The sequence below is a fragment of the Squalius cephalus genome (genome assembly GCF_949319135.1).
Source record: "Squalius cephalus genome assembly, chromosome: 16".
NCBI classification, from domain to species: Eukaryota; Metazoa; Chordata; class Actinopteri; order Cypriniformes; family Leuciscidae; genus Squalius; species Squalius cephalus.
The window spans coordinates 31,611,018-31,638,056 of NC_137137.1; the positions used below are offsets into that span (position 1 = coordinate 31,611,018).

Sequence of the window (27,039 nt, forward strand, 5' to 3'; positions counted from 1 at the left end):
CCAGTATCCACACCGGCTGGATCCACACTGACAGCCGCACATTCTCCTCAAAACATTGGATTCATCCGCGCCGTGCCATGCCGAGGCACAACTCACATAAAGTTGATAATTCCGCAAATAACTGCAATTGCAGATTTCGAACAGAGATGGCGACAAAGAGGAAAAATTGCAGACTGCAGCTTTAATGCGTTGATGTAATTTCCAAGGGGGTAATCTTTCAGCCGAAACTGAAGCTTCCCCGGGGGCCGCCATTGATTAGCGGACCATCACCTGCTGTTAGCATTCCATTGACTCCCATTCATTTTGACGTCACTTTGACAGCGAATAACTTTACATCTGAGGCGTTTAAAGACTCCATTTGTCCTTTATTTATTTCTAAAGAAACACGAAAATGAATAAAAGGCTCCATTACCTTGTATCTTACGTTATGGCCCCGTAGAAGTAGTTTTTGTAAAAATAGGCTAACGATTGCGTCATAACCACGTGACTCTCTGTCGCACAGTAGAGAGATTTCCGTATGGACAGGAGGAGAAGCTCGCGGGCAATCGGGGGGACGTGGAGGCAAATTGGCAAAATAGTTAATCAGAATACTTAGCAAAAGTTTCTCCTGCTCCTAGCTCATGGACACCTCCTACTCACACTCTCCGTCTCTGCAAGTTTCGGAAGGGAATGATTCAGATTTCTCTTCGCACAGCTACTAGAAGACAGACGGGTTGCTCACGTCACATCTACGTCGTCAAGCTCAGTTTGAGTCTGCGCAGTACACTCAGCCATCAGGAAGTGAGAGCTTCTAATTGACTTCACTTTTCTCTGTTGAATCCAATGGGGTCGCTGTGTCCATTTATTTTACTGTCTATGGTAATTTCCACTGAAACAGGAAGACAGGGCGGGACATATAAAACAGCTCCTCCCCTTTTATAAAATAGCCAATAGCGTTTCGTTTATATCACAGCTTGACCAGAGCCATTGAGCTCTAACCGTTTCTCCTCATAATCTCCTCCATATTTCTTTAAAATATAACACTGCAGATTATTTGATTATTTGCAGAATTCAAATGGGTCCGATACGTTTTCTGGTCTGCGGCGACTCGCGCATATTATGATCTGCTCTGTGCTATCATCACTTCATGTGACACTAACGTGAAACCAGATTTAATTCGCTCCAAAAATATTTACACTGTCTGAATCGTTCCCTATCCCCTATATAGTGCACTATGTGCCATTCACTGCATGTGTAAAATCGTAATTGTGTGAACAAGTGACCGATTTTAGCAGCTTCAGCGTCTATGTATAATGTAGGGGACGGGACGCTTCAGACTCTAGTGAGCATTTGATTGGACAGAAAATCTGATGAGAAGCTGAAGTGCAGAGTGATGTCATCAAAATCATTGATTCATATTGGCGGAAGTAAGTTTTGAATGCATATCATCTAAATGCGAATTGTGTCATTGTTTTGGAGCACACTATAGCTTAGAGATAACAGTATGGCTAACATATTCATACTAAAAGCCAAAAAACAAAAATATTTGATTTCATGGGGACTTGAATGCAAGGTTGAATCCAATGAAAACCGAGTATTTTGTGTCATCAGTTTATGCAAGTCGTCTACCCTAAACACTGTGGTCATAGTATTTAATTCTCAGTAAATGTAGGCTAATTATTAGAATGAGCCCTCCTACATACAGCCCCCCCCCCCCCCCCCCTCTCTCTCCCTCTCTCTCTCTTTCTCTCACACTCTCTCTCTCTCTCACACACACACACACGCACTCATATCACCGCGAGTGCTGTGAAGACATGATTCAAACATTCACACTCTGGATTTCTCTAGTAAGCTATTCCACAAGCTGACCAGCTGTAATTCCTGAGGGAAAATCGCCTTCGCCGTCTTTGTAATTCCCATGTTCCTCGATCGTATTATTCAGGTAAATGTCTTCTTCTGCTATACTATATTTAAACAAATTAAAAATATAGGCTAAATTTGGTTTTGTTGTAGCTTCTTATGGCTTATTATGCAGCACTGCTTGCACCTTAATAGGCTATTACAGTCGTCGAGCTTTAAAGACTTAAAATATTGCAGAGCAACTTGAGTTTTGTCTGCCATCACTTTATTTGGATTGTTCAGTTATTTCACTCCACAGTCCCAGTCTATCACCATATATATATATATATATATAGGGCTCATGGGCACTCTCAGAGATCTTCAGTTCGCACTTCAGTTGAAGATTGAGGAGTTACGGCAAAGAGATGCTCTTATCGACGAGCTGGAGCTTGAACTGGACGCTAAAGATGATCTGATACGACGCCTGCAGGGGGAGCTCGACCGTCTGCGCCTCTCCGCTCCAGGCATCTCAGCCACTGCTGGTACTGAAAGACGTTTTATTTTTTAAATGTCTTTTAAGCTATAGGCTAAGTCAGAAATACATTTTGACTAGATAGTTTTTTCTCAGATTTTTTAAAAATATACGTTTTTATATAAATTATTAAAAAAACAAACAATAATAAACATTATAAATAATAATAATAATGCAAATATTTTAAAAAAAATCTGTGTTAAAATGTGGCTGACGCAAATTAAACTGTTTTCACGCTCTGACGCCACATCTATTTTCACACGCAATGAAAAATCGTGAAGCAAATGGGACACTGACATCGACAGACAAGACAGAGCAGGTTATTTTTATTTGAAAAAGAGTCTCAGCTTTCAAATTTTATTACGAAATTCAAACAATAAAAACCGTTTTGGCGCTCAAGCTGGACGAGAACCGATCATCTCTTCCTCTTACTACTTGTTAATAGTAAATTAACACGAATGAACATCAGAAGGTATGTTGAAAGATACAGTGCAACTTAAAGAAATGTATCATATCTCATGTAATCGCTCAATCAGGGTTTCAACTGTGGAAAGAGGTAAATAATACAGCTTGTAAACACAATGTTACATTTACATCAGAAAAGCCATTTGATAGGATTATCTAGAAAAAATAAATAGAGGATTATTTTGTTAAATATATGCACTGTATTACGTATTTATTATATTTTTAATCATATCATTTAAAATATTATACCGCTATTATTATAAAAAAGCACATTAAACACTCCCTGTGGTGAAAATCTAATCTATGTGGTGTTTTTAATATGCTTTAAGACAAACCTTGAGCAAATTCATAAGTCAACACTATTAAGTATCTTCTCCTTAAAACTGCAGTGAACCAAAGACATTTTCAAAAGTCTCAAGATAAGCCAGGTTATCCCGGTATATTTTACTGTTGGTATGAACAACCGTGTTAGCAATATAGCGGCTGAATTATGTATATGATGTATATTACGATGTTATGATGAACTATGCCTTTCTCCACTGATGTTCTGAGTTGTTTAAAGCGTTTACCTAGCGTTTTTAGAAGGCGCTCTTTGACTCTGAGATGGCGAACGGGAACAGGGTTTGTGTAACATTAGCATCACATTATTAGCTTGATAACGTAGTCAAGCAAAAGGCTAATCATATCAATTACCGTTATGTGTCCGGTGTTGTAGAGAGCGATACATTAAACACATTACCATTCTGATACATCGACTTGTAAACGAGCCTGTATAATTCACTTCTCAACTTCTTCTGAATCAGTTTTTGGTTCAAACATATACAGTATGGCTGAATTAAATTCAGTGTGCAGCGTTTACTACAGTAAAGTTGACCGAGTGTATCTCTGAGCTGGTGTGAGTGAGTGGAGGCGTTGCTAATATAAGGGTTTAGAGTTACATACAAGCTATTTTAAGGCATTAAGATTTTTTTTTCCTCAGGAATATGTAATTTTGGTGATTAACAATGAGTTTTAAGAGGTAGGCTACAATTATTGACTACAGGGGGACTTTAATGTTTACAACATTGCTTGAGAGATTTTTTCCTTAATTGAGAAAAATGAACATGTCTATATTTATTCAAATGAATCGATACTGAATCAAGATCAGAATCAAAACACAAGCTTATTAATTTAAATCGTGAAATTTGTGTCAAGCACTAATAAAAACAGTAGCCAGTTAGTGTACAATGTAAACACTGTGACATGTTGTCTCTAAATTTAATGAAATTCTGTTTAGTTACCAAATAATCAACTAATAGCAGTCACTACTCACTACTCCACCTTTATGAAAATTTTGTGATATCACATAAAAAATGTGTCCTGGAAACGGCAAGATGCACATAATATTAAAAAAATGCGTTTAAAAACTTGTGGAGTTTTTTTATTTTTATTACCCGATAAGATGACATGCGCATAAATTACAATACATTTACCAAATTACTCATGATTGATGCGCAACAAAAAAAAACTCATGTGACTTTTCCTCAACAGAGGATGTGATTGGATAACTGGACTAACCAGGGAACCCGTTTTATTGCACAGCATATCAAATGTTGTTTTTTTTCACTCCGAAATGCCTAAGCCAAAGTCTGTCATCAAAGTGGCTGGGTATAATTACCTGCCAGTCCCAGAAGCGTCTCACACGATTGCACTCCCAAACACCAGGTATCCGCCACAGAACGCAAGATAACATGACAGTGTTTACTGGGTTTCGTCTGCAGATATGGGGAGAAATTTCAAGTCTAATGCCAGTATTTCTTGACCTTTGTCTAACTGACAGGCTTTCATTTTTTCCTATCTCTCGCTTTTAATTAAATCAAATACACTGCTGAACAATAACCACTAATTTGTATTCTGTAATATTATTTCTTATATTACAATTTTGTGACTGGTTATGTACTACAAACACTTCTGCATTGAGTCATCATGGATTTTATACAATGCAAAAAAAATTATTTGCTATCAGAGAATTAGGCAGAAAACATGTTTCATAGTTTCTATACTATAATAAAGGCTGCGTTCAACTTCATCAAGTGGGCGAGGGAGTTTATTTGGACAGACCCTCGACCCCTCGATTTTGACAGAGGGAGTGAGTCTACTCAATATGTACTCTTCAGGCAGATCCATAGACCACAATGCAACATGATTGCGATGTCACTGTCAGGGTTATGTTCTGTTTTGTCTTCATTTTCATGATGTTCAGTTTCTGTTTTCCTTTTACCCAGTTTTCCCATGTGTTTTATTTGATTCATCCTATTCACCTGTCCCTCAATAGTTAATTTGTTAGCGCTTTTATTTGCGCTTGTGTATTTAAGCCCTCAGTTTCTGTTAGTTCTTTGTTCTGGATTTTTTCATGTCAATGAGTACGTGGTTGTGTTTCCTCTGAGTTGTTCTTCTATTTATTATTTTGATTCATGGATTAAAGAACTATTTTGCATATCTCCTTCGTCGGTCGTTTAATTACAGCCATCCACCGTGACAGGATCCAGGACCTACAAAGACTCAGTGCATGGATCTGGCTGACAGAAGAAGACAGGCTGAGGACATTCTTCTGTACACCATCTGTCAAACGGTCGACCTCTAGAGCGTTATGTGGAGGAGTTCTTGGAATATTCCCATCTGGTGAGCAGGAGCGATTCTACGCTCAGTGCCTGCTTTTGGATGGGACTGGATGATGATTTATTTTAAATTCTTGCTCCTGGAGAATGCTATACACCCTTAGTTCAGTGGTTCTCAAACCTGTCCTGGAGTACCACCAGCCTTGCACATTTTGTATGTCTCCCTATATCTGACACACCCATTTCAGGTCTAGCAGTCTCTACTGATGAGCTCATGAGTTGAATCAGGTGTGATAGATGAGGGAGACATCCAAAATGAGCAGGGCTGGTGGTACTCCAGGACAGGTTTGAGAACCACTGCCCTATTTGATTATATTAATTACATTCTCTGGCTAAATGGTTCGGATTTCATGGTGTCATCATTTCATGATGAAGTTAAAGGACAATGCAAACCCTCATCCAGTCCCATATCGAGAGCGTTTGGGTGCTCCAGCTCACCCCGAACCTGCGACCGGACCCTCCACATCCATCAACATCGGAACCATCTCATTCATTCCTCCAGTCTTCCCTCGAGCCCGGAAGATGGTTTCGAACAGCGTTGACCTGGTAGCAAAAGTCCTGCGTTTATTCCCATCCAGGTGGCTCTGAAGAAATCTTCCCCTCTCTGGTCCCCACATCCAGAGTCCACTCCTAAGTCCATTCCAGTGGGGGAAATTCCCGAGTCACTTCTGAAATTCCACAGTGGGAGTAATCAGCGAGTCCGTTCCATTTTGAAATTCCCGAGTCTGTTCCAGTCAGTGAATTTCCAGAGTTTGCTCTAGAAAGTGAAGTCCCTGAGCCTGCTCTCGACAGGGAAATTCCAGAGCGTAGCCCAGAGAGTGATGCACAGCCATAATGGCTCTGTCATTATGTGTCTGGGCCACACATATCCACTCCGCCTGCTCCCGCTCCTCTGTAGTACATCTGGATTACATTTACACACATTCATACTATATAGAATTTACTTTTTTTGTGATTGTGTAGTAATACTTATTCAAAATAAGTACCTACACAAGACAGTATGTGACTTTGGACACAGCCCTAGTCTGCTACCTATGGCTATATAAGGGAAATCCTGTAAAAGTCATAAGTTATTACTTCTACGCATCCGTTTTGAAGTTTCTGGGAGAGAACGTCCTCTGGCTTGCAGTATGAATGAAACATACTTTACATGAGAGTTTAGCGCTCCATAATGTTCACATCGCTTCAATTTGGATAATTAAACATCAGGTCATGCATAGACTATCTCGTCTCTTTGAATTTGAATCTTGCCCAAAGAAAAGTACAGCGGACGAATTTGTGTTTTATTAAAAGTGCAGGGGGCATGTCATATTCTATGCTCCTATTGCATGCTTAGCAATATATTTTTAATTCATTTCATTAGCAATTTTTTGCTGTCATAATCTTTCATCAAAATGCTAGAAACTTACCCCTGTGATATGACTCAATTTACCTTCTAGCATATGAAAGGCCACAACTTACTTTCTTCTGTGGATAATAAAAGATATTTTGAATTTTATTTTACCATATTTGAAGTCAGTGAGTTCCAATATTTTTTAGTTGCCAACATTCTTCAAAATATCTTTTATATTCCACACATTATTTTTATTTTTTTGTACTATCTCTTCTGGGAATGGATGGTGTGAACTTCTGTTTCCACCTGGTGTTAAGATGCATTTTCAGTGCTCCGATCACAAGTGGTCAGCCGAGACGTACTGTTTCCACCTATTAAAATGCATGTCTTCTGTGACCACTTCTGATTGAATTTCTTTGTGACACTCCCCTCTTATTTTGTCACTCTACATCACTTTCTAGGTAGCAAGGATTTATTGTACAAACACTATTGACTGAACAAACCCATGTTACGTGGATTGTGTGTGATCAGAAAGGAAGCAGCTGCAATTTGGTTTGTAGTCCATGTGTTTTGCTACAATGCAGCAAAGTTTGAATTGCATAATGTTTTGGTGCGCTTTCTTACAGCACGTCCCACAATGATTATGTATTAGGTCAGTAGGCGAAGCGTAGGTGGCCTTTTGTTAAATACACTACAAAAGCAATTCGGTTGAATGTGTTTTCAAATAGCTCTGGAAATGGTCGAAAGTGGACAAGCTCAAAATGTTTTATGCCCTGTTTTCACCTGTATTTAGCGACGTCAACTTGCTATCAGATAAATGACAATGCATCAGGGCCTTTGTTTTCATTTGCATTGGTGGTTGCTGAATCACTTCGTATTTGCATATAGATAAACTTTGCGAACTCTAGCAGCTCAACATTGTCACTCCCATTGAAGCCCCTCCACATTGCCAGTGACTGTTTTTTTTGATAGGTTACATAGCGATGTAATGGTTGGTCCTTAGGAGACTTTCCTAATTCTGGTTTCCTTAGTAATAGTTATGAGCATTACTGTGGCTAAGTTGTCGTTCCATATGGCCATGTCTCATCTAAGAGTGCAAACACTGGACTGCATGGTTCCACACACATACACACATTTTTAATTGTTACTGGCATTTGAAGTTTATGTTAATTGAGTTTTAAATTAATATTCTAAACTGTTATAAAGTACAATCTACTGAATACCAATAGACATAAAGTCAAGATTGAAAGAATACATCAGTGCAACCATAATAGTCTGTGAAAAAGCAAACATTTTTATATGCAGTATACATCAACACACTGCTCAGAGTTCAGATGTGATTACCCAGTCTTTTTTTATCTTATAAAAACATCTCATTACCGGTATTCATCTTTACTCTCTTTTCATTTGCATTTAGGTCAACAACGTGCTTCTTCCCTGAGAGTGAGGAGAAAAGCTCTGGTTACAGATTCAGTAACCATGGAGCCAAAACTAGTCTTACAAAACCCGCCAATCAGTCATAGCAAGAGTGAAGAGTAAGAACCCTCCTAAAATTTTAACACATACTCATGTCTCCTAGTGATAGATTTCCCCAGTGTAACTTTTTGTCTATCTATCTTTATTTCTTTCAGGTCAAAGAGGCTGATAGAATTGGCTTTAGCAGAAAATGAGTGCATGAAATATCTAGACAGGGATCAGATGCTGTGTTTGGTGGATTCTGCCTATCCCATCACGCTCAAACAGGGTGTGTGTTTTGTCCAGGAAGGGGATAATGGAACCCAGGCATACATTGTTGAAGGTGAGGAAGAGTGCAAGAATGCAAGAGTTGTTCTCACCTCATAATCCCTCTCAGAATGGTACATGTTTTCTTTGGACTTATACTGCATATTGATTTGTGAGCATGTCTGAACATTCACAGATCCCAGTGCTTACATGGTTTTCTTATAACCTATTGCTCAAAAGTCACTCATTATTAGCCGAAGTCTAGTCATGCCTCCAGGCATATTCTGAATTATTTATTTCTTTATGGATTGCAGTGAGATGTGCTTATGTTATGGTACTGTTCATCTTTTTCTTTAAGCTCCTAGTTACCCTTCATCTCTCTTACCAAAGTGACTTTACAAATATAATAATCACTTTAGCCACAGTCTGACTATTAAGGGGGTAGCAAAACGGACAAGAAGCGCAGCGCCGCATCGCGTCTAGGACAACTCGAGGTATCGCACACCGAACAGTACTTTCTCAGTTTATGGCCAGCAATATTGTTTTGTTTAAGGACATTATTAAGATAATGTCTGTACGATGTTATGATTGTACTGTACAATTATAAATACAATTGTGTCTGAGTCTGCCTTCTGAACACTTTCCCTCAAGGCGTACGTTAATTGAGAATCTCACCTGAAAATCCAATAACATCAGCAATTTTCATCCACGCATCTGATTTATGTGAGTGAATGTAAAACTAAATGTATCTTGCATCACAGGGTGAAGTCAGTATGTACATTAACGACGATTTGAGACAAATATTCTGAAAATTTTATATAAAACTATATAAATGGCGCTCTGTGGTGCGGCAGGATTTTAAACAGGGTACTGAGCTGTAGCTGGGCGCCGCAGACACCGAATGTGGCTGCCGGTGTGTGTACACTCATAGAAAATAATGTGTTCGCATTTTAAAGACGTGGAGTGGTACGATGCGGTGCTGCGCTTCTCGTCCGGTGTGCGACCCCCTTTAAACTTTTAGTAAAGTTAAATGTTTCCTTCACCAGCAATAACAGACTCCCTGCAAAATCTGATATACAGTATGTGACAATACTGTGATGAAATACACTGCACAAATGGTTAAAAACAGATTAAAATGGTCAGGGACCTTGATTAATTTATCCGTTCATAAGCTTGGTGTCACCGTTTCTCCCTGCCTTGTTTGTCGTCATGGTCACTGATTTGATTTCGTCATTGTGTTCAGGTGTGTGCGTGTCATTATCTCCCCTACTTAAGTTCAGTTCAGTTGGTGTGTTTTAGTCGGGTCTCGTCTCTGTGTAGTTGTGTTTTGGATGTTCCGTGTTGGAGTTTCCTCGTTGGAATTAAAGCCTGTCTACCTTCTTCATCATCTTCGTGTTATTCATGTGTTGAGTCTCTCCCACACAACCCGTGACAGAAGACCTGACCCAAAATGTGCCTCTGCCCGTTTCTTCGCGTTGGCCTCAACACTGCCACTCGAGCGCAGTTGTCCAGGGAACCTCATCGAGGGAGCTTCGCCGACTTTGGGGACTGTTAGCTGGTATCCTGGGGATCATCCTTCCCAACTGATGACTTCACCCGCCCCACTCCAAACTCAGTGTCCAGCCAGGATCCATCGGGGGGCGTGTGAGCTCAACTTCGCAGCGGAGCCTGAGATGTGCACGTTTGACCAGGTGCGCGTGCCGGCTGCGCCATCCAGTGCCGAGGGAGCCATCGTGGAATTGGAGGTTAAGGAGGAGAGCCCCAACTGGCTTTACCTTTCAGGCTGGCCCTGTCGCCGCGTGTCTTCACGAAAGTCACGGAGGCAGCCATTGCTCCCATGTGCGAGTGTGGTGAATGGTGTTCTTCTCACCAGGAGAACCCCAAACTTGCTTGATCAGAGCTGTGCTTTTCTTCCTGCAAGAAGGGCTGGAGCGAAGGCTGTCTCCCTCCACCCTTAAAGTGTATGTTGCCGCTATCGCCGCACATCACGATGCAGTTGATGGTAAATCGCTGGGAAAGCACAACCCGATCATCATGTTCCTGAGGGGGTGAGGAGATTAAATCCACCTCACCCACTCTCGAAACCCTCTTGGGATTTATCTCTGTCGTATCGACTCTTCAGAGACCACCCTTTGAGCCTTTGCAATCAGCAGAGTTAAGAATTCTGTCCTGTAAGACAGTACTCCTGGTTTCATTGGCCTCCATCAAGAGGGTAGGGGACCTGCATGCATTTTCAGTCAACCAATCGTGCTTGGAATTTGGCCCAGCTAACTGGCCCAGTGATCCTGAGACCCCGGCCCGTATACGTGCCCAAGGTTCCTACCACTCCCTTCCGGGACCAGGTAGTGAACCTGCAAGCATTGCCCTCGGAGGAGGCAGACCAAGCCCTGGCTTTTCTCTGTCCCATTCGCGCTTTGCGCCTATACATGGACAGAACGCAAAGCCTCAGGACCTCAGACCAGCTCTTCGTCTGTTACGGAGGCCAGCAGAAGGGATAGGCTGTCTCCAAGCAGAGGATGGCCCACTGGATAGTGAACGCCATCGCCCTGGCTTTATTTATTTATTTATTTGATAGGGACAATGCACATTAATGAACATCTGCATTGAAACAACAAAAACAGACGTAAACATGCCAGATTATAGCCACAGGGCTAATTTACATCCGTAGTCCCTTGGCAAATTACAGAAATACAAAACTTGTAACATACAAAATGACAAAAAATGAATAAGTACAAGCAAAGTAAAATAAAAGTCACTTAATGGTCACAAGACTGGTTTGCTTTAAGCCACACTTTGAGTTTGGTTTTAAATATAGGAAATGTGGAACATTCCCTGACAGTGATGGGGATACTGTTCCATAACTTACAAGCCTTCACAGACAGAGCATTTTGTCCAAAGGCTGTTCTTCTGAAAGGCACCTCACAATCACCTCTAGTGGAAGCCCGTGTCCTGGCACCACTGTGAGTCTTTGATTTAAAAAAGTCCGACATGGGAGATGGGGCTAATCCATTTAACACTTTGTAAACAAAACAGGCATATTTAAAATGTTTAAAATTCTCTAGACTTAATAGATTATGTTACATTGGTTTTTTATCAAAGACTTTTAAGGCATTTTTATAGAGTGATTCTATTGATTTGAGTGTGTTCATACCAGTCAATGTCCAACTTGTACAACAATATTCAATATGTGATAAAATCATAGAATGTAAAAAACCTTTGGCAGCCTCAAATGGTATAAATTGACGGATTTGTTTAAAATTTCGTAGATTTAATTTTACTGTACTCGATATTCTTTTTACATGTTTTTTAAAACTTAATGTGGAATCAAGGGTCACACCAAGGTACTTAAATTCCGAGACGATTTCTAATTCTTCTCCTCTTAAAAATACACCAGATTGTTTTATGTCGCGGGACTGTTTAGTGAACATCATACAAACAGTTTTTTTAGTATTGAGTAGCAGACAGGATTTAAAAAGCCATTCATTTACAGGGACCAAAGCGGAGGTCAGGATGGCAGAAGCCTCTTGAACACTTTTTGCACTTGTGTAGATGACTGCGTCATCAGCATACATTTGAAATTCAACATCAACACAAGTGTTTGGAAGGTCATTTATATATAAAGAAAATAATAAGGGACCGAGTATTGACCCTTGAGGCACACCAACGGGGACATCTAGGAAAGACGATTTGACACTGTTAATGTTAACACACTGTTTTCTTGAGTCCAAATACGATTTAATCCATTGAATGGCATTTGAAGAAAAGTTAAAATATGTCAATTTAGATAATAAAATCTCATGATTAACAGTGTCAAATGCTTTTTTTAAATCTAAAAACACAGCACCGACACAAGCACTATTGTCCAATTTACTTTTTACTTTTTCTACAAACAAACTGTTGGCAAATTCAGTTGAATGATTGGTGCGGAACCCAAATTGCATCGGATGCAAGGGGGAGTGGCCTTTATTTAGATGCTTATTTATAATTTTAGCAACCCACCTCTCAGCAACCTTGGAGACCACTGGAAGGATACTGATTGGTCGGTAGTTGGCTACATTTAATTTATCACCAGATTTAAAGATTGGGGTGACTAAGGCCATTTTCCAGAAGGATGGAACAATTCTCTGCTTGAATGATAAATTGATCATATATGTTATTGGAGCAATTAAGGAGTCTTTACATAATTTTAGAGAATGTGAATCTAACCCATAAGCATCCTTTGCTTTGGAACTCTTAAGTGATCCAATGATGTTGTCTACCTCCAGCTCTGTTATTTCACACAAATTGAACACAGGCTTGGAAGGATCAATGGGTCTAGTTATTTTCTCAGGTGGCTCAAACAGTTCAGTTATCTCCCTAACAGATTTAGAAAAATATTGGTTAAATTCATTTGAAGCCCAAGGTGTTCCTTGCCCGCTCTGGTTGAGAGCCTACTCCATTAGGAGCGTCGCTTCTTCCTGGGTGCTGGCACACGGCGCCTCGCTGACAGATATCTGTAGATCTGCAGGCTGGGTGACACCTAACACATTCGCCTACGCGTTGAGCCGGTTTCTTCCCATGTGCTCGCTTCAACCAGCCAGGAACACCGAAGTTCCCGCTCTAGTGTTGGCTTGATGCGCCACTCCCCTCCACATGGGGTGGATTCGTGCGCTTTTTACTCCAGTCGAGTTCTCGACCAAGGCAAACCCTGTGGTGTTCCTCCGCACACTTCGGCAGTCGGACGTGGCGGAGCGTCCGACACCAGGCCTAGTACTCGTATGCTTTTGTAACCAGTGCTAGACTGGGTCCCATATGTTGTGATCCCTGCGGAGATCCCATATGTGTATTCTTCCAGGATCAGCTCCCTGCAGTAAGCCTGTGTCTTTCCCTTGGTAGAGTCAGCTCTGCCGAGATGGTCCTCACTGCAGAACACGAAATCCAGGGGGAGGAGTTGGATCCATATCCAACTCCTCCCACCTTACATATGCCTAAACCTAACCATATCCACCCCCTGATCCCTAAACCCACCCATAAACCTACTCATCTCCACCCCCTGATCCCTAAACCCACCCTTAAACCTACCAATCTCCACCCGTTAAACCTGGATCCAACTCCGCCCCCTGGATCTCGTGTATTGCAGTGAGGTGCTACTGGCTCTGCCGTCACTGTCCGGTGTAGTCTCCCCCTTCTCAGGCAGGAGCCACCCCAGTGACATTCCATATGATGTACTGCCCCTACCTGCCAGTCCATATGTGTATCCTCCACATGTTGCATCCCTTCGGGCAGGATGTGGCTTCCGCAGCGTCCCTCTCCTCTGGAAAGGCAAGCTTTCCCAGTGTTATCCAAGAGTTCCACTGTGTGGGTTATATCGGAACAATAGTTCGAACTCTCCCTGCGCAAAGCCTTCCGCCCCAGTCAGTAGGGGGTCTGAGAAGCTTGCTCTGAACGACTGAAAAGGAACGTCTCGGTTAAATCTTGGTTACATATGTAACCCTTGTTCCCTGAAGGATCCCGTTCACTGACCATCGCTGTATGGCCGCCACAATCTCGGCTCCTCAGTGAAAAACAAAAGGTGCGTGCATCCGCTTCCGAGTTTATACCCACGCTGCGGGGCGGGGCGGGGCGCGAGATGCAGATCTCGCACGCCAATGTGCATTGGCTCGTTCTGTAGATACGGCTCCCTGAAGTGGTCCCGATTACGTCGGCACGTCAACGTAACGTCTCCCGTTCCCTTCTTCAGGGAACGAGGGTTACATACGTAACCGAGACGTTATTTGACATGTAGTTGCAAAGATACTTATAAAGAATATCTAAAGTGGACTATTGAAATAAAGTGTAATATGCCAATGGTGCAAAATTCTGTAACAATTGATATTTATTTGCATGTACATTTAATTTGAATGATTTTATACATGCTGGACGAAGCCAAGCTGCATTCTTATTATACATATATGTTAGTCCAACTTCATTTAAAAAAAGACTTGTGATTTATTCTGATTAAAATCAGAACAAGAACATGCAGCAAAGAGTCAAATAGAATGCTTAAAGATACAGTATCAAAAATATCCTGTTTAATTCTAAAGGTTGAAGAGAAGGTGCAAAACGGTCATAAAAATAAATTGTCATTGGTGTAAGACACCTTGACTAACATTTCAAGTGGACTTCAGACAATCATTTGTTCTGTTCCTTTCTCTGACTGAGGCACAGTAATTAGTATGCACCTCCCATAGCATTTGCAGGACCAGGCAGGTAGCAAGAGAAGTGAGACTGACCTGCTTCTGGGAAGATAGAGCGAGAGAAAACATTCCTGCTGGTTATGTGAGGTGGAATGAGTTTTAAAATCTCAGTGTGTGTCTAAATACCCAGGTTGCAAGTGAAAAAAAAAAAAGGATGGAGAGCAGGAGAAGAGATCTATCACCATCCATTAAAGTGTTCATCAATACCTGTCCGTGAGCTGTGATAATCCCCATCCGTGATTTGTTAAGAAGTAGGGCAGTATTTGTCCTGATGTGCCAGATTGTTTTGGCTCTGGGCTTCTCCGTGCCAAATCGGTGATGGGTCAGATTCAGATCATCTGTCTATGTGACAGGCATACTGTCACTCAACACCTGTCTCTCCCGGCAACCTTGAGGTGTGTGTGTGTGTGTGTGTGTGTGTGTGTGTGTGTGTGTGTGTGTGTGTGTGTGTGTGTTTGTTAACAGAGGGAAAATTGGAGGTATCCAGAGCTGGCCAGAGGCTGCACATCATTGAGCCGGGGATGATGTTTGAAGAACTGGCCCTCATTCATAACCACATCTGCTCCACTACTGTCACAGGTATTGACACATGTCTGCATACACACACACACACACACACACACACACACACACACACACACACACACACACACACACACACATTCTTGTACATCTATCTTTATGAGGACATTCATTGACACAATGCAATCTCTAGCCGATTACCCTAACCTTACCCATCACAACTAAGAGCCTAATCCGAACCCTGACCCTAAACCTACCCTTAACCTAATTATAACCTTATCTCAGAAAGTGAGGACCAGCCAAAATGTCCTCACTTTACTCTCTTTGTCCTCACTCCAAACACACACACACACACACACACACACACACACACACACACACACACACACACACACACACACACACGCACACACACACACACACACACACACACACACACACACACACACACACACACACACACACACACACACACACACTCTGTCACAGGTATTGACATATCTGTGACAGATTCACTCACTCACACACACACAGAGCTCAGAGGGCTTAATGGAGTCATTTGTCAATAAATGAGGCAGTTGTTGACATACAGTAGGAGTAAAGAGATATAAAATGACTGTTGATAGTATAGATAATATCATTTGGTTTTGGAAGTTTTTAGTTCATACTGAGAAATCTGTCTTTTGATTACAGACTTTGGGTGTTTGTTCAAATCAGTTTGAGATCTCTTCTGAAACTCTTTAAAGTCACCATATATTCAAAATGGATCATTCTTGATGTTTTTTTTTTTTATTATTATTATTGCAGTATTTATTTAAATAATTTATCCATGCACATCATTATAATTATTTCTTTTAATATGTACCCTTTTAATCTTTAATCAAAATAACTTCTCCCTCCTCCCTCTTGCAATGACGTCTCTTCTCTTATAATGTGTTAACTGGTGTGAGGGCGGGGCAACCTGTCACTCATATGAGATCCACCAATAGCAAACCACAACCATCCAATCAATTCCCTGTGAACAAATTCAAGTCCTGCCCTACATTTGTTCTTGTTCTAAAAGCTGTTTCAAACAGATATACATCACAATAGGACAGAAAAGATGATCGCAACTTCAGTTTCATGTTAACTTTAAATTAGACAGTATATGAGATTACTGAGGTTTTGGTCTTATTTTTCAGGAAAAAAAATCTGAGAAGCAGAAGAGTTGAAAAAAGGTCAATTTATTCATATTGTTGCCCACGCAAAGCAGTTGAGATAGTAAAGATCTCATTTGAAAATTATTCTGTAGAAAATGTACTCCAAAGTTGTTCATATAATGAGTGTAGTAGTGCTACATATGTCATGTTTTCCCAGTTTAATCCCACTTGGGATGCTCTGAGTGTGTCTGGGTAATCAGAGTATTCCCACCATCCGCCATCTGAAGCTGTACTGAGAGATCAGGGGAATATGACATCAAAGGAAAAATCACATCAATTCTCAGCCTACAACACACCACACTAGAGTCCACAAAACATACTGCATATTGAATGGACAGATCTACAAAACCCACATGGTTGTGATTTTTATGTTGATCTTTAAAGTCTTATTACACTAGTTTTTCTTTGGTAATTTTGGAAAATATTACCTCTTAATTTTAATACAAAATGCAGCTGTATCATATGAATCCTGTTTCCACCTCAGAAAAAAAAAATTAAAAAAAGGTAATTGTAAGAAAAAAGTCACATTGTGAAGTCACGTTGTGAAACACAACGTCACACAATTGCCAGATGTCACAGCGAATATTATTATTATTATTATTTACATGTAAACACATTGATTGCATGTTAAAAAAAAAAGGGTTTCTGTAGAGAAAATGAGTCATTTCTGTGTGTCTTTCTCCAACCCTGAAGAAGACATCTTTGTCAGGTAGATGAATTAATGTTCATTCTTTGAGGTGTATCCCCCACAGCATGCTTTGATTTATGACTCTCTCAACACCTCTTCTCTCTCTTATTTCACATACTCTCTTGAGCCCATTCTGAGCCACAGGGACATCAGCTAGACCTATTAATTTTAATATAGCATAAAAAACAAGGAATAAGGTCTGAAAGAAAGAGAATGAGCTAAAAAGATGGATTGAAAGCGAATGGAGGATCCAATCAAGTCAGATAATATTTTTACCAGATCTTTCTTTTCTTCGACAGAGAATGTCAGACTTGATTGTGTGTCATTGTGTCATGTCCTTTTATTTTCCCACTCTCAGTCTCTCTTTCTGAATTTTCAGGCTTTTTCCACCCTTACACCCCATTTATTTCAAGACTCTCTTCAAGCTTTCCTCAACTCTTTTCTTCAGCTTTGTTCAGGTCTTGTGTTTGGTGACAGCCTGAAATTGCTCTGTTTCTTTTTTGATCTTCGCTGTCTAACCTGATCTCTTCTATAGGTCTAAGTAAAAGATAAACACAGTTTTCTCAATCAGGGAAGCTTGTTTCCGCCACAGAATAAAACAATTTAAAAGATAATTGCGACTTTTTATCTCACAATTCTGACTTCATGTGTGATACAAACTCACAATGGCGAGAACTAAAGTCAGAACTGTGAGATATAAACTCGCAATTGCGAGAAATAAAGTCAATTGTTAGAAATAAAGTAAGAATTGCGAGATATAAATTCAGAACTGCAAAATATAAACTCGCAATGGCAAGAAATAAAGTCAGAACTACAAGATATAAACTCGCAATTTCGAGAAATAAAGTCAGAATTGTAGAAATAAAGTCAGAACTGTGAGATATAAACTCGCAATTGCGAGAAATAAAGTCAGAGTTACGAGTTATGTCCAATTCTTAGGGGAATTTTTTCTTCTCAGAATTGTGATTTTAAAATCACGCAATTCTGACTTCATAACTCATAATTGCGACTTCATTTCATGCAATTCTGAGGAAAAAAAAAAGTCAGAATTGTGAGATAAAAAGTCGCAATTACCTTTTTTATTTTTTATTCTGTGGCGTAAACAAGCTTCCATAGTTTTCCAAAGACAACTATGGTCGCATGTGTCGATACCAGTAGACTTCAATGGAATTTGCAGCCATAGTTGGCTAACGATGCTTTTGGGAAACGCACTCCAGGCTGAATTGAATATACACAGATATACACAGGATAAAAAGAGACTAACAAGTTACAGGTGTAGGAAATGAATCACTATGGAGACTAACAAGGGTAACTATGGAAAAAAACATGGCAGCTATGGAAACAAATGCTGAATTCAGAACTGCATACTAGCATACCACTCATTCTGCTTTTACCATGTCTTGGTATGTGGTATGTTAGTACCCAGCAAGCAATAGCCATCATTTCACCATCTAGGTTAACTATAGACCCGATATAGTCCGGCTACGAGTAACCCACTTCTAGGCAAAATAACCTTGAATTTGGTTACATGTCGTTTTTGACAAAATAACTTGCGAGAGGTATGAGATTCCATCATGTAAGCAAAGTCAACAGTGATTACAAGGTGTTTGGTTTCGTTTCTTTTGACATGTTATCTAATCGATGACTAGTCTATTCTTGGGCTATGGTTAGACGTCTATTAAATTTTCACTGACAGCCCATATTTTGCCATGTTTTCGCCTAGACGTCAGGGCTGTGTTTGGACGGCTATTAGATGCTTTTTAAAATGCAAAATTGCTTGCTGGGTATGTGGTTCCGAATTCAGCAAAAGACAAACAGGAACTAAACACAGGAAGAAAAACAGCAGTACAAAAGGAACAGAACATGCAGTTCAAAATAAAAGTCCTAGAACACAAAACACAGGGGGAATTGTGGCATTGAATTAAGAGTGACAGAGTGAGTCTTGCACTTTACTGAAAGGTGATAAAATCCATAAATTATAACTCCACTGCTATTATTATTATTTTGGATTCTAATGTTTGGAGTCAAATGGAAGTCAACCATAAACCTTCACAAATAGCTAGTAATGTAAAATCTAATAGAGATTGTTGCTTTACTCTGTAATGGTTTCTAGAATTTAAATGGATGCAACAATCGCATTTCAGTGTCTCACAGTCATATCTGTGTTTGTGATGTTTATTGCAGGTCAGTGCTCAGTGATTCAATGATTTTTCTCATATATTCTCAGCTATACCACAGAGATCTTGCAGAGAAAAGGACAGGAATAAAAGAGAGGTAGACAGAGTGTTATCAGGAGAGAGCAGAGGAGAAAGATTGCAGTGTTTCTCTTCCTAATGGCGGCAAAGTCAATTAATCTGTGACATTACTAATTCAAGGGGGTCTCAGGAACAGGAAGTGATAGAGAATGAATTGGAGGTGAACTCTATTTTCAGCTGATCCCTCTTTTTTTTTTAATGGATCTTTGTAGAAGCAGGTCAGCATAAGGTTCATTAAGAATTTACTTGCGCTTTACTAATAAAAATTCTCACTTGTAAATTTGTTAATGCTAAATTTGCAATAGTGTATGTTTTTCCAGTGGCAGATACTGATGTCTACAGAGCATAAGGCCATTATAATGGTGATATACCTAAACTTTAAAAACAACAAAATGCACACAAAAATGTATTAAATTATTAACCCTTATTCTGTATAACATTTACTTAAAAATAACAAAAATATTTTTTAATCCATCGACAAGGTATATTCTTTTTAATATATTTTTAGGTTAAATAACGCTCTTGTTGTTCATCCTGGCCAATGTAGTGATTGACAAATTAATATCAATTGACCAACTATCTGTCAATTATCATTCTATTCATTATTGTGTGTGTGTGTGTGTGTGTGTGTGTGTGTGTGTGTGTGTGTGTGTGTGTGTGTGTGTGTGTGTGTGTGTGTGTGTGTGTGTGTGTGTGTGTGTGTGTGTGTGTTCACAATTGTATTTTCACAATTTTCCTGGCAACTTCATATAATACCAATAGCCAGTCCATGCTGGTCTGGTTTTTCTGCAAGGATCTCAAACTTGTGTTTCGAATGCAGGTCGTACCATCCATATCAATTTCTTTGTCTGTCTTTACATGTCTATCCACCACAGGTAAATTGTCTCACTCTTTGCTTTGATCCCCGTCAGTCCACAGAATGCTTGAGATTCAGTGTGAATGTGTGTTTGTCTCTGCAGCTCTTGTGAACAGCAGACTGTGGGTGATGGAAGGTCAAGTGTTTCACAGGGTCATGCAGAGAAGAAGCCTCATCACTATCACTCAGTCTCTGCAATTCCTGCGCAGGTAAATGCCACGATCAACATTTTCATATAGATGTTTAAAAGATTTTACACTTTTGTCTTCTTGAGTAGACTTTAAAGTCCCCGTCTAGTCAATAATTGTATCTTTGTAAGTAATTGTAAGTTTTTTCCTTGAAAAAAAAAAAAAATACTTAATGCCTTAAAATAGCTTGAATGTAAATTTACACCCTTGCCTCATTTAGTATATGCGGTTCTATGAATATTCAAATGAGCCCCGCCTCCACTCACTCATAGCAGCTGAGAGATCCACTCGCTGACGATCACACGTTGACCTGATTGGTTACAAGGTAGTTTGTGACGTCAGAAACACCAGCGATTCCAAAGCGTGTTTTTGAGACTGTCTTTGGTTCACTGCAGTTTTAAGGAGAAAATACTCAGCAATGGTGTCGACTTATGATTTTACACATGGTTTGCCTTAAAGCATACTAAAATAACCACATAGACATATAAACAACATTAAAAACTTGATTTTCACCACAGGGGGACTTTAAATAAAAGAGGAAATCTATTTTTTAGTTATTTGCATACAGTATTTATCCCACATTTTAATAGCTTTTTTTTTTTTTTTTATAATTTTTTAATAAATATATTTTATTTGAAAAAATGTACTGTCAAATTAGGGTCATAACCACCCACATGTGGGGAACCAGAACAGAGGGGACGAGAACAGAGGGGACGTGTTCCCGCAATATTCAGATTAGTGATCCACAGATATAGGTTTTTCATAGGCTGATTCTTGTACTCAGCGTTCATCTTAAATATTTGGTCATATCCAGTTGCTATTTATCCTTTATAACCCTAAAGCAACACATTATTTCACTCCACAGTAAATTTAGACAAATACGCACACACAATTTTTATATACAGTATATATATATATATATATATATATATATATATATATATATATATATTTTTTTTTTTTTTTTTTTTTGTGCGTTTGTCTAAATTTACTGTGGAGTGAAATAATGTGTGTATATATATATATATATATATATATATATATATATATATATATATATATATATACTGTATATACACACTATATGGAAGCTTGTTTTCGCCTAATTCTGATCACAATTCTGAGACAAAATAATAAAAATTTATCGCACAATTGTGAGTGTATATCTCACAATTCAGACGTCTTGCAAATGTGAGATATACACTCGCCACTGGAGGAGGTGTGTATGACAGATCATAACTATCATAATTCACTGCTGTACCTGATAAACATCTGAGGACTAAACCTTGAACTTGAAGTTCAAAGCGATTCATATTACCAGTATTCTCCGAATAATATGATATACCTTGATCAAATCCACTTTTTAGTGTTTGTACCAATCAACCACAACTTAGATATAAAAGCTATACTTTCACTATATTTTTTACATGGCTTTTTTTTTTTTTTTTTCTAAAAATGTTTTTGGGTTTAATGTTTGTGGCTTGTCGAAAAATGGCTTTGATCAAAGTACAGACAAATGTCAAAATACAGTAGGAATGATGACAAAGTGCAGTTAATAACCAATTTTTCAAAATTGCATAAAACATGATGAAGACAGCGAAAACGTGAACGTGATATGTTAACAGTTAGGTTGAATTTGTTTTTATTTATTTAAATAGTTAGTTAGTTCTTTTGCATTCCAAACTACAGTGCTATGCATAAGTTTAGACACCCATGCTAAAGTTGACTAAAAAGAGGAATAAAAAATCATCTTTTGGAAATTGAACTTAATGCCTTATTTAAAAAAATGAGGAAAAATCCAACCTTTAAGGACACCAATTTTCTTTGTGAATGAATAATGTATCGTAAATAAATAAATGTTCTTCCTTAAAATACAGGGTGCATAAGTTAGTACACCCCTATGTTAAATTCCCATAGAGGCAGGCAGATTTTTATTTTTAAAGGCCAGTTACTTCATGGATCGAGGATACTATGCATCCTGATAAAGTTCCCTCGGCCTTTGGAATTAAAATAGCCCCACATCATCACATAGCCTTCACCATACCTAGAGATTGGCATGGAGTACTTTCCATAAGATCATCTCTCAATACAAATCAAACTAGCTATTAGGCTAACTGAAATAAAACCATGCCAATCTCTAGGTATGGTGAAGGCTATGTGATGATGTGGGGCTATTTTAATTCCAAAGGCCAAGGGAACTTTATCAGGATGCATAGTATCCTGGATCCATGAAGTAACTGGCCTTTAAAAATAAAAATCTGCCTGCCTCTGTGGGAATTTAACATAGGGGTGCCCAAACTTATGCACCCTGTATTTTAAGGAAGAACATTTATTTATTTACGATACATTATTCATTCACAAAGAAAATTGGTGTCCTTAAAGGTTGGATTTTTCCTCATTTTTTTAATTAAGGCATTAAGTTCAATTTCCAAAAGATGATTTTTTATTCCTCTTTTTAGTCAACTTTAGCATGGGTGTCTAAACTTATGCATAGCACTGTATGTATCATGTTAATCTTATGCGCAGTAAGTCATGAGAACAAATGACACTATTTCAAGAGGCTGGCCCATCTGCATTTATTTAAGAATGTTTTTACATATCTCCACTTTGTTAGTTTACTGAAAAGCATTCATTTAGTAAGGCAGTTCAAATGTAATTTCCCCTGGCAAGTCCACTTGTATTCTCAGCTATAGTTTGATATGTTCAGAGTTTCCTGACACTCATTCTCTCTCCTAGTGTCCCGCTGCTCTGTGTGTTACCGGACGATGTTCTCATTAAAGTGTCTGATGCACTGGAGGAGGTGTGTATGACAGATCATAACTATCATAATTCACTGCTGTACCTGATAAACATCTGAGGACTAAACCTTGAACTTGAAGTTCAAAGCGATTCATATTACCAGTATTCTCCGAATAATATGATATACCTTGATCAAATCCACTTTTTAGTGTTTGTACCAATCAACCACAACTTAGATATAAAAACTATACTTTCACTATATTTTTTACATGGCTTTTTTTTTCTTTTTTTTTTCTGTATATCCACATACATCTTCTCAGTTTCACTACAGTGATGGTGATTATATCATTCAAAATGGAAGTCCAGAAGATAAATTCTTCATTTTTAGTCAAGGCCAGGTGAGCTATCTATCTATCTATCTATCTATCTATCTATCTATCTATCTATCTATCTATCTATCTATCTATCTATCTATCTATCTATCTATCTATCTATCTATCTATCTATCTATCTATCTATCTATCTATCTATCTATCTATCTATCTATCTATCTATCTATCTATCTATCTGTCTGTCTATCTGTCTGTCTGTCTGTCTGTCTATCTATCTGAAAGGCGCAGCAGAGGAGTGATATGAAACAAGCATGATTATGTGAGAATCACTTGTCAAAAATATTTATTTCAGGGTGTTGTATTATAAATTTATAGAAAAATGTAATGTGATAGCATATAACAATATGCATGCTTTTATTCTTAGGTGAAAGTATTAGAGAAACAATCAGCCACTGAGGAGAGTATGATGGTGTGTGTCCTCACCAGAGGGGATTGTTTTGGAGACCGAGCTCTACGAGGGTAAGAGTCCACCCTCACCAGCAGGGGGCAGCACTCTTTACACTGCAGATTATCACCCATTCTGATAACAGTTTTCTCAGTCGCTCTGGTGCATTTCTCAGATCACAACTAAAATTCTCAAAACTACTTGTTCAACCGCCACATCATCAAGTCACTTGTGCACATCATAAAAACAATTTCTCATTCTTTTGAACAAATTGCAAATGCTTTGGTACATTCATGCAATTGATTATGTATAAATGTCTACTGTTTCCTACATTATCAAGTGCTTATGTCATGTTGATCAAAATATATTTTATGGTTCCGTGTTGAATAGTCTTAGCCCTCAAAACATCTGTCAAGCAGATTTTCTATACATTTCTATTAGACTTTTTTTGTAAATGTGTCCTGAATTGATTCATTGCAGAGGTGAATTTTGAATTTAATGAAGGAAAATGTAAAGGGCTTGATCAAACAATGATCAACCAGTTCTCTAAAATAGCTCAGAGGTGCATCTCATGAAGCTTCATGTAGCAAGCATATAGACAGAGCACAACACAGGGCAACACATTCTGACAATGGAAGAACAACAAGGAAACAAACAGGGTCAATGGATGCGTGGTGGAAGGGTAAAACAGTGGAAGAGGTAGAAGATTGTAGACATGTTTCTGATGAAATAAAGGCCACTATTGTGGACCATGTTCTCAATCATGACCTTATGGCAGATGTGGGTCAAAAGGTACAGCCGAATGTTGCGATAACAACGTGTCCACAATCATTCAAACGTTTGTAGAAAGAACAGGTTCAGTATGTAATCAGACAGTGTTCACTATACATATACTGTAGACTTACTGTAATGCTGCATTACATTACATTAGTCCACTTGCATTTTACATTATACAGTAAATATACTTTGTAGAGACATAATGTAACACACACACACACACACACACACACATATATATATACAGTATATGTGTGTGTCTTGTGTTTTTCTTTATTTTGCAGTGACATTGTACAGACCACAGTAAAAGTGAATCCTGTCAAGTCTCGTCCAGTATAGAGTAATGTGTAAATTTGTACTGTTGAAATGTATATATGTCAAACAGATAAAGTGCAGTCTTGTGTATTTTCAATAATTATCATCAAAAACGTAGCCATTGTTTACATCTGAAAATACCTACAAAGTACAAAGTTATATTGACAACATGACTATAATGGAGCGGCTAAGTTCTTATGTTTGGCAGAATCTTTCAGTTTATGATACAAGCGTGAAAATTGGCATGAGCAGTCTCCATAGGTCACTTGACAAGAAAATTATCCGAGCCACTTGAAATTTCAATATGGCGACCATTTTTCAAGATGGCCGACACCTTAGTGGAGCAGTTAAGTGATATAGTGGTTTATTTGGTGATACAAGCATGAAAATTGGCATGAGCAGTCTCTGTGGGTCACTTGACAATAAGCCACCTACAGCTACTTGAAATTTCAAGATGGCGGCAATTTTTCAAGATGGCCACCACCTTAGTGGAGCAATTAGGCTTAAGAAATCATTTAGTTGGTGATACAACCATTAAAATTGCCATGAGCCTAATTGCTCCACTAAGGTGGTGGCCATCTTGAAAAATGGCCACCATCTTGAAATTTCAAGTAGCTGTAGGTGGCTTATTGTCTAGTGACCATCAGAGACTGCTCATGCCAATTTTCATGTTTGTATCACCAAATAAACCACTATATCACTTAACTGCTCCACTAAGGTGTCGGCCATCTTGAAAAATGGCCGCCATCTTGAAATTTCAAGTAGCTGTAGGTGGCTTATTGTCTAGTGACCATCAGAGACTGCTCATGCCAATGTTCATGCTTGTATCACCAAATAAACCACTATATCACTTAACTGCTCCACTAAGGTGTCGGCCATCTTGAAAAATGAAAAATCTTGAAATTTAAAGTGGCTCGGACAATTTTCTTGTCAAGTGACCATGTATCATAAACTGAACGATTATATCACTTAGCCGCTCCACTACTAAGCATTTTGACTATCTTGTTTGTGAACAATGACACAAGGACTTTCAGATGGCAGTGGTGTGTTCATTGACATAAATACTAACTTTTAAAGGATGAACTAAGGATTTTGAGCAAGTTACAGGCTTGATGATTTAAGAAATGTACCAAAGCGACTGAGAAAAACTGTAACACAAGAAGTATGATTATCATATGTTTGTTGTCAAATGTTTACATAGACCTGAAATTCACAACAGCCACCTATATTAACACAAATATTGCATATATCATTTTAAAAGCACTTATGTAATGTGTTGTAGGTTGTGTACCATTGTTTTAACTTTTCCAGAAGGTCTAAATACAGGTTTTCTCGATTGCCTTAACACAATTCTGGGAACAACTGACCATTTTCTCAAATCCTCACACACAATTTAAAAAACTCTGATTCAAATGTAAAAAATTTGAAAAATCCTGATTCAAAGTTTGCCCTCAGACAATACACACACACACACACACACTGGAGGGATTCATTCAAAACACTGCTACCAAACACTTTACTGTAGGTTTTCAGAAAAATAATTAGGAACTTTGTGAAATCACAGCTCTGACTGAGAACTCTTTCAGGGACAACCCAACCCTGACTAAAGAAATGCAAAACAGTACTGTAATAAATACCTCTTACATAAGTGATGCTGTTTTGGACAAAAACCTGACCTTTGAAATGTCACACTGACAAAACATGTACTGTAGGGAAGAGTCCATGCGCAGTAAAATACTTGCATTTTCAAAAGCTTTATTTCCAAACACAGCGAATGTACAGGACTTGACTTGACTAGGATTTATTTTCCAAAGCACATAATCACCTGTGATTCTGATTGGTGTGTCATCATTTTTCCTATTTAATGCTTACACATGGATAAATGAACCGACTAACCTAAACTATAGTGTGTTAGCAATCGAGAAAAACTGTAAGAGAAAAGCAAACATGTTTTGTGGCTTTACTGAAACATTCAAATTCA

General features: G+C 38.7%; 1 protein-coding gene across 1 annotated transcript in view; it reads left to right on the forward strand.

The window, feature by feature from the left end:
- The first annotated feature begins 1,753 nt into the window (after nucleotides 1–1,753).
- prkg1l (protein kinase cGMP-dependent 1, like) overlaps nucleotides 1,754–27,039 on the forward strand; it is a 37,996-nt gene continuing 12,710 nt past the window's right edge. The window contains exons 1-9 of the mRNA XM_079896240.1: nucleotides 1,754–1,921; nucleotides 2,138–2,360; nucleotides 8,223–8,340; nucleotides 8,437–8,603; nucleotides 15,208–15,321; nucleotides 20,366–20,471; nucleotides 23,187–23,250; nucleotides 23,510–23,587; nucleotides 23,946–24,040. Coding sequence (XP_079752366.1) covers nucleotides 1,898–1,921; nucleotides 2,138–2,360; nucleotides 8,223–8,340; nucleotides 8,437–8,603; nucleotides 15,208–15,321; nucleotides 20,366–20,471; nucleotides 23,187–23,250; nucleotides 23,510–23,587; nucleotides 23,946–24,040 — 989 coding nt within the window. The 5' untranslated portion in view covers nucleotides 1,754–1,897. The remainder of the gene's footprint in view (nucleotides 1,922–2,137; nucleotides 2,361–8,222; nucleotides 8,341–8,436; nucleotides 8,604–15,207; nucleotides 15,322–20,365; nucleotides 20,472–23,186; nucleotides 23,251–23,509; nucleotides 23,588–23,945; nucleotides 24,041–27,039) is intronic.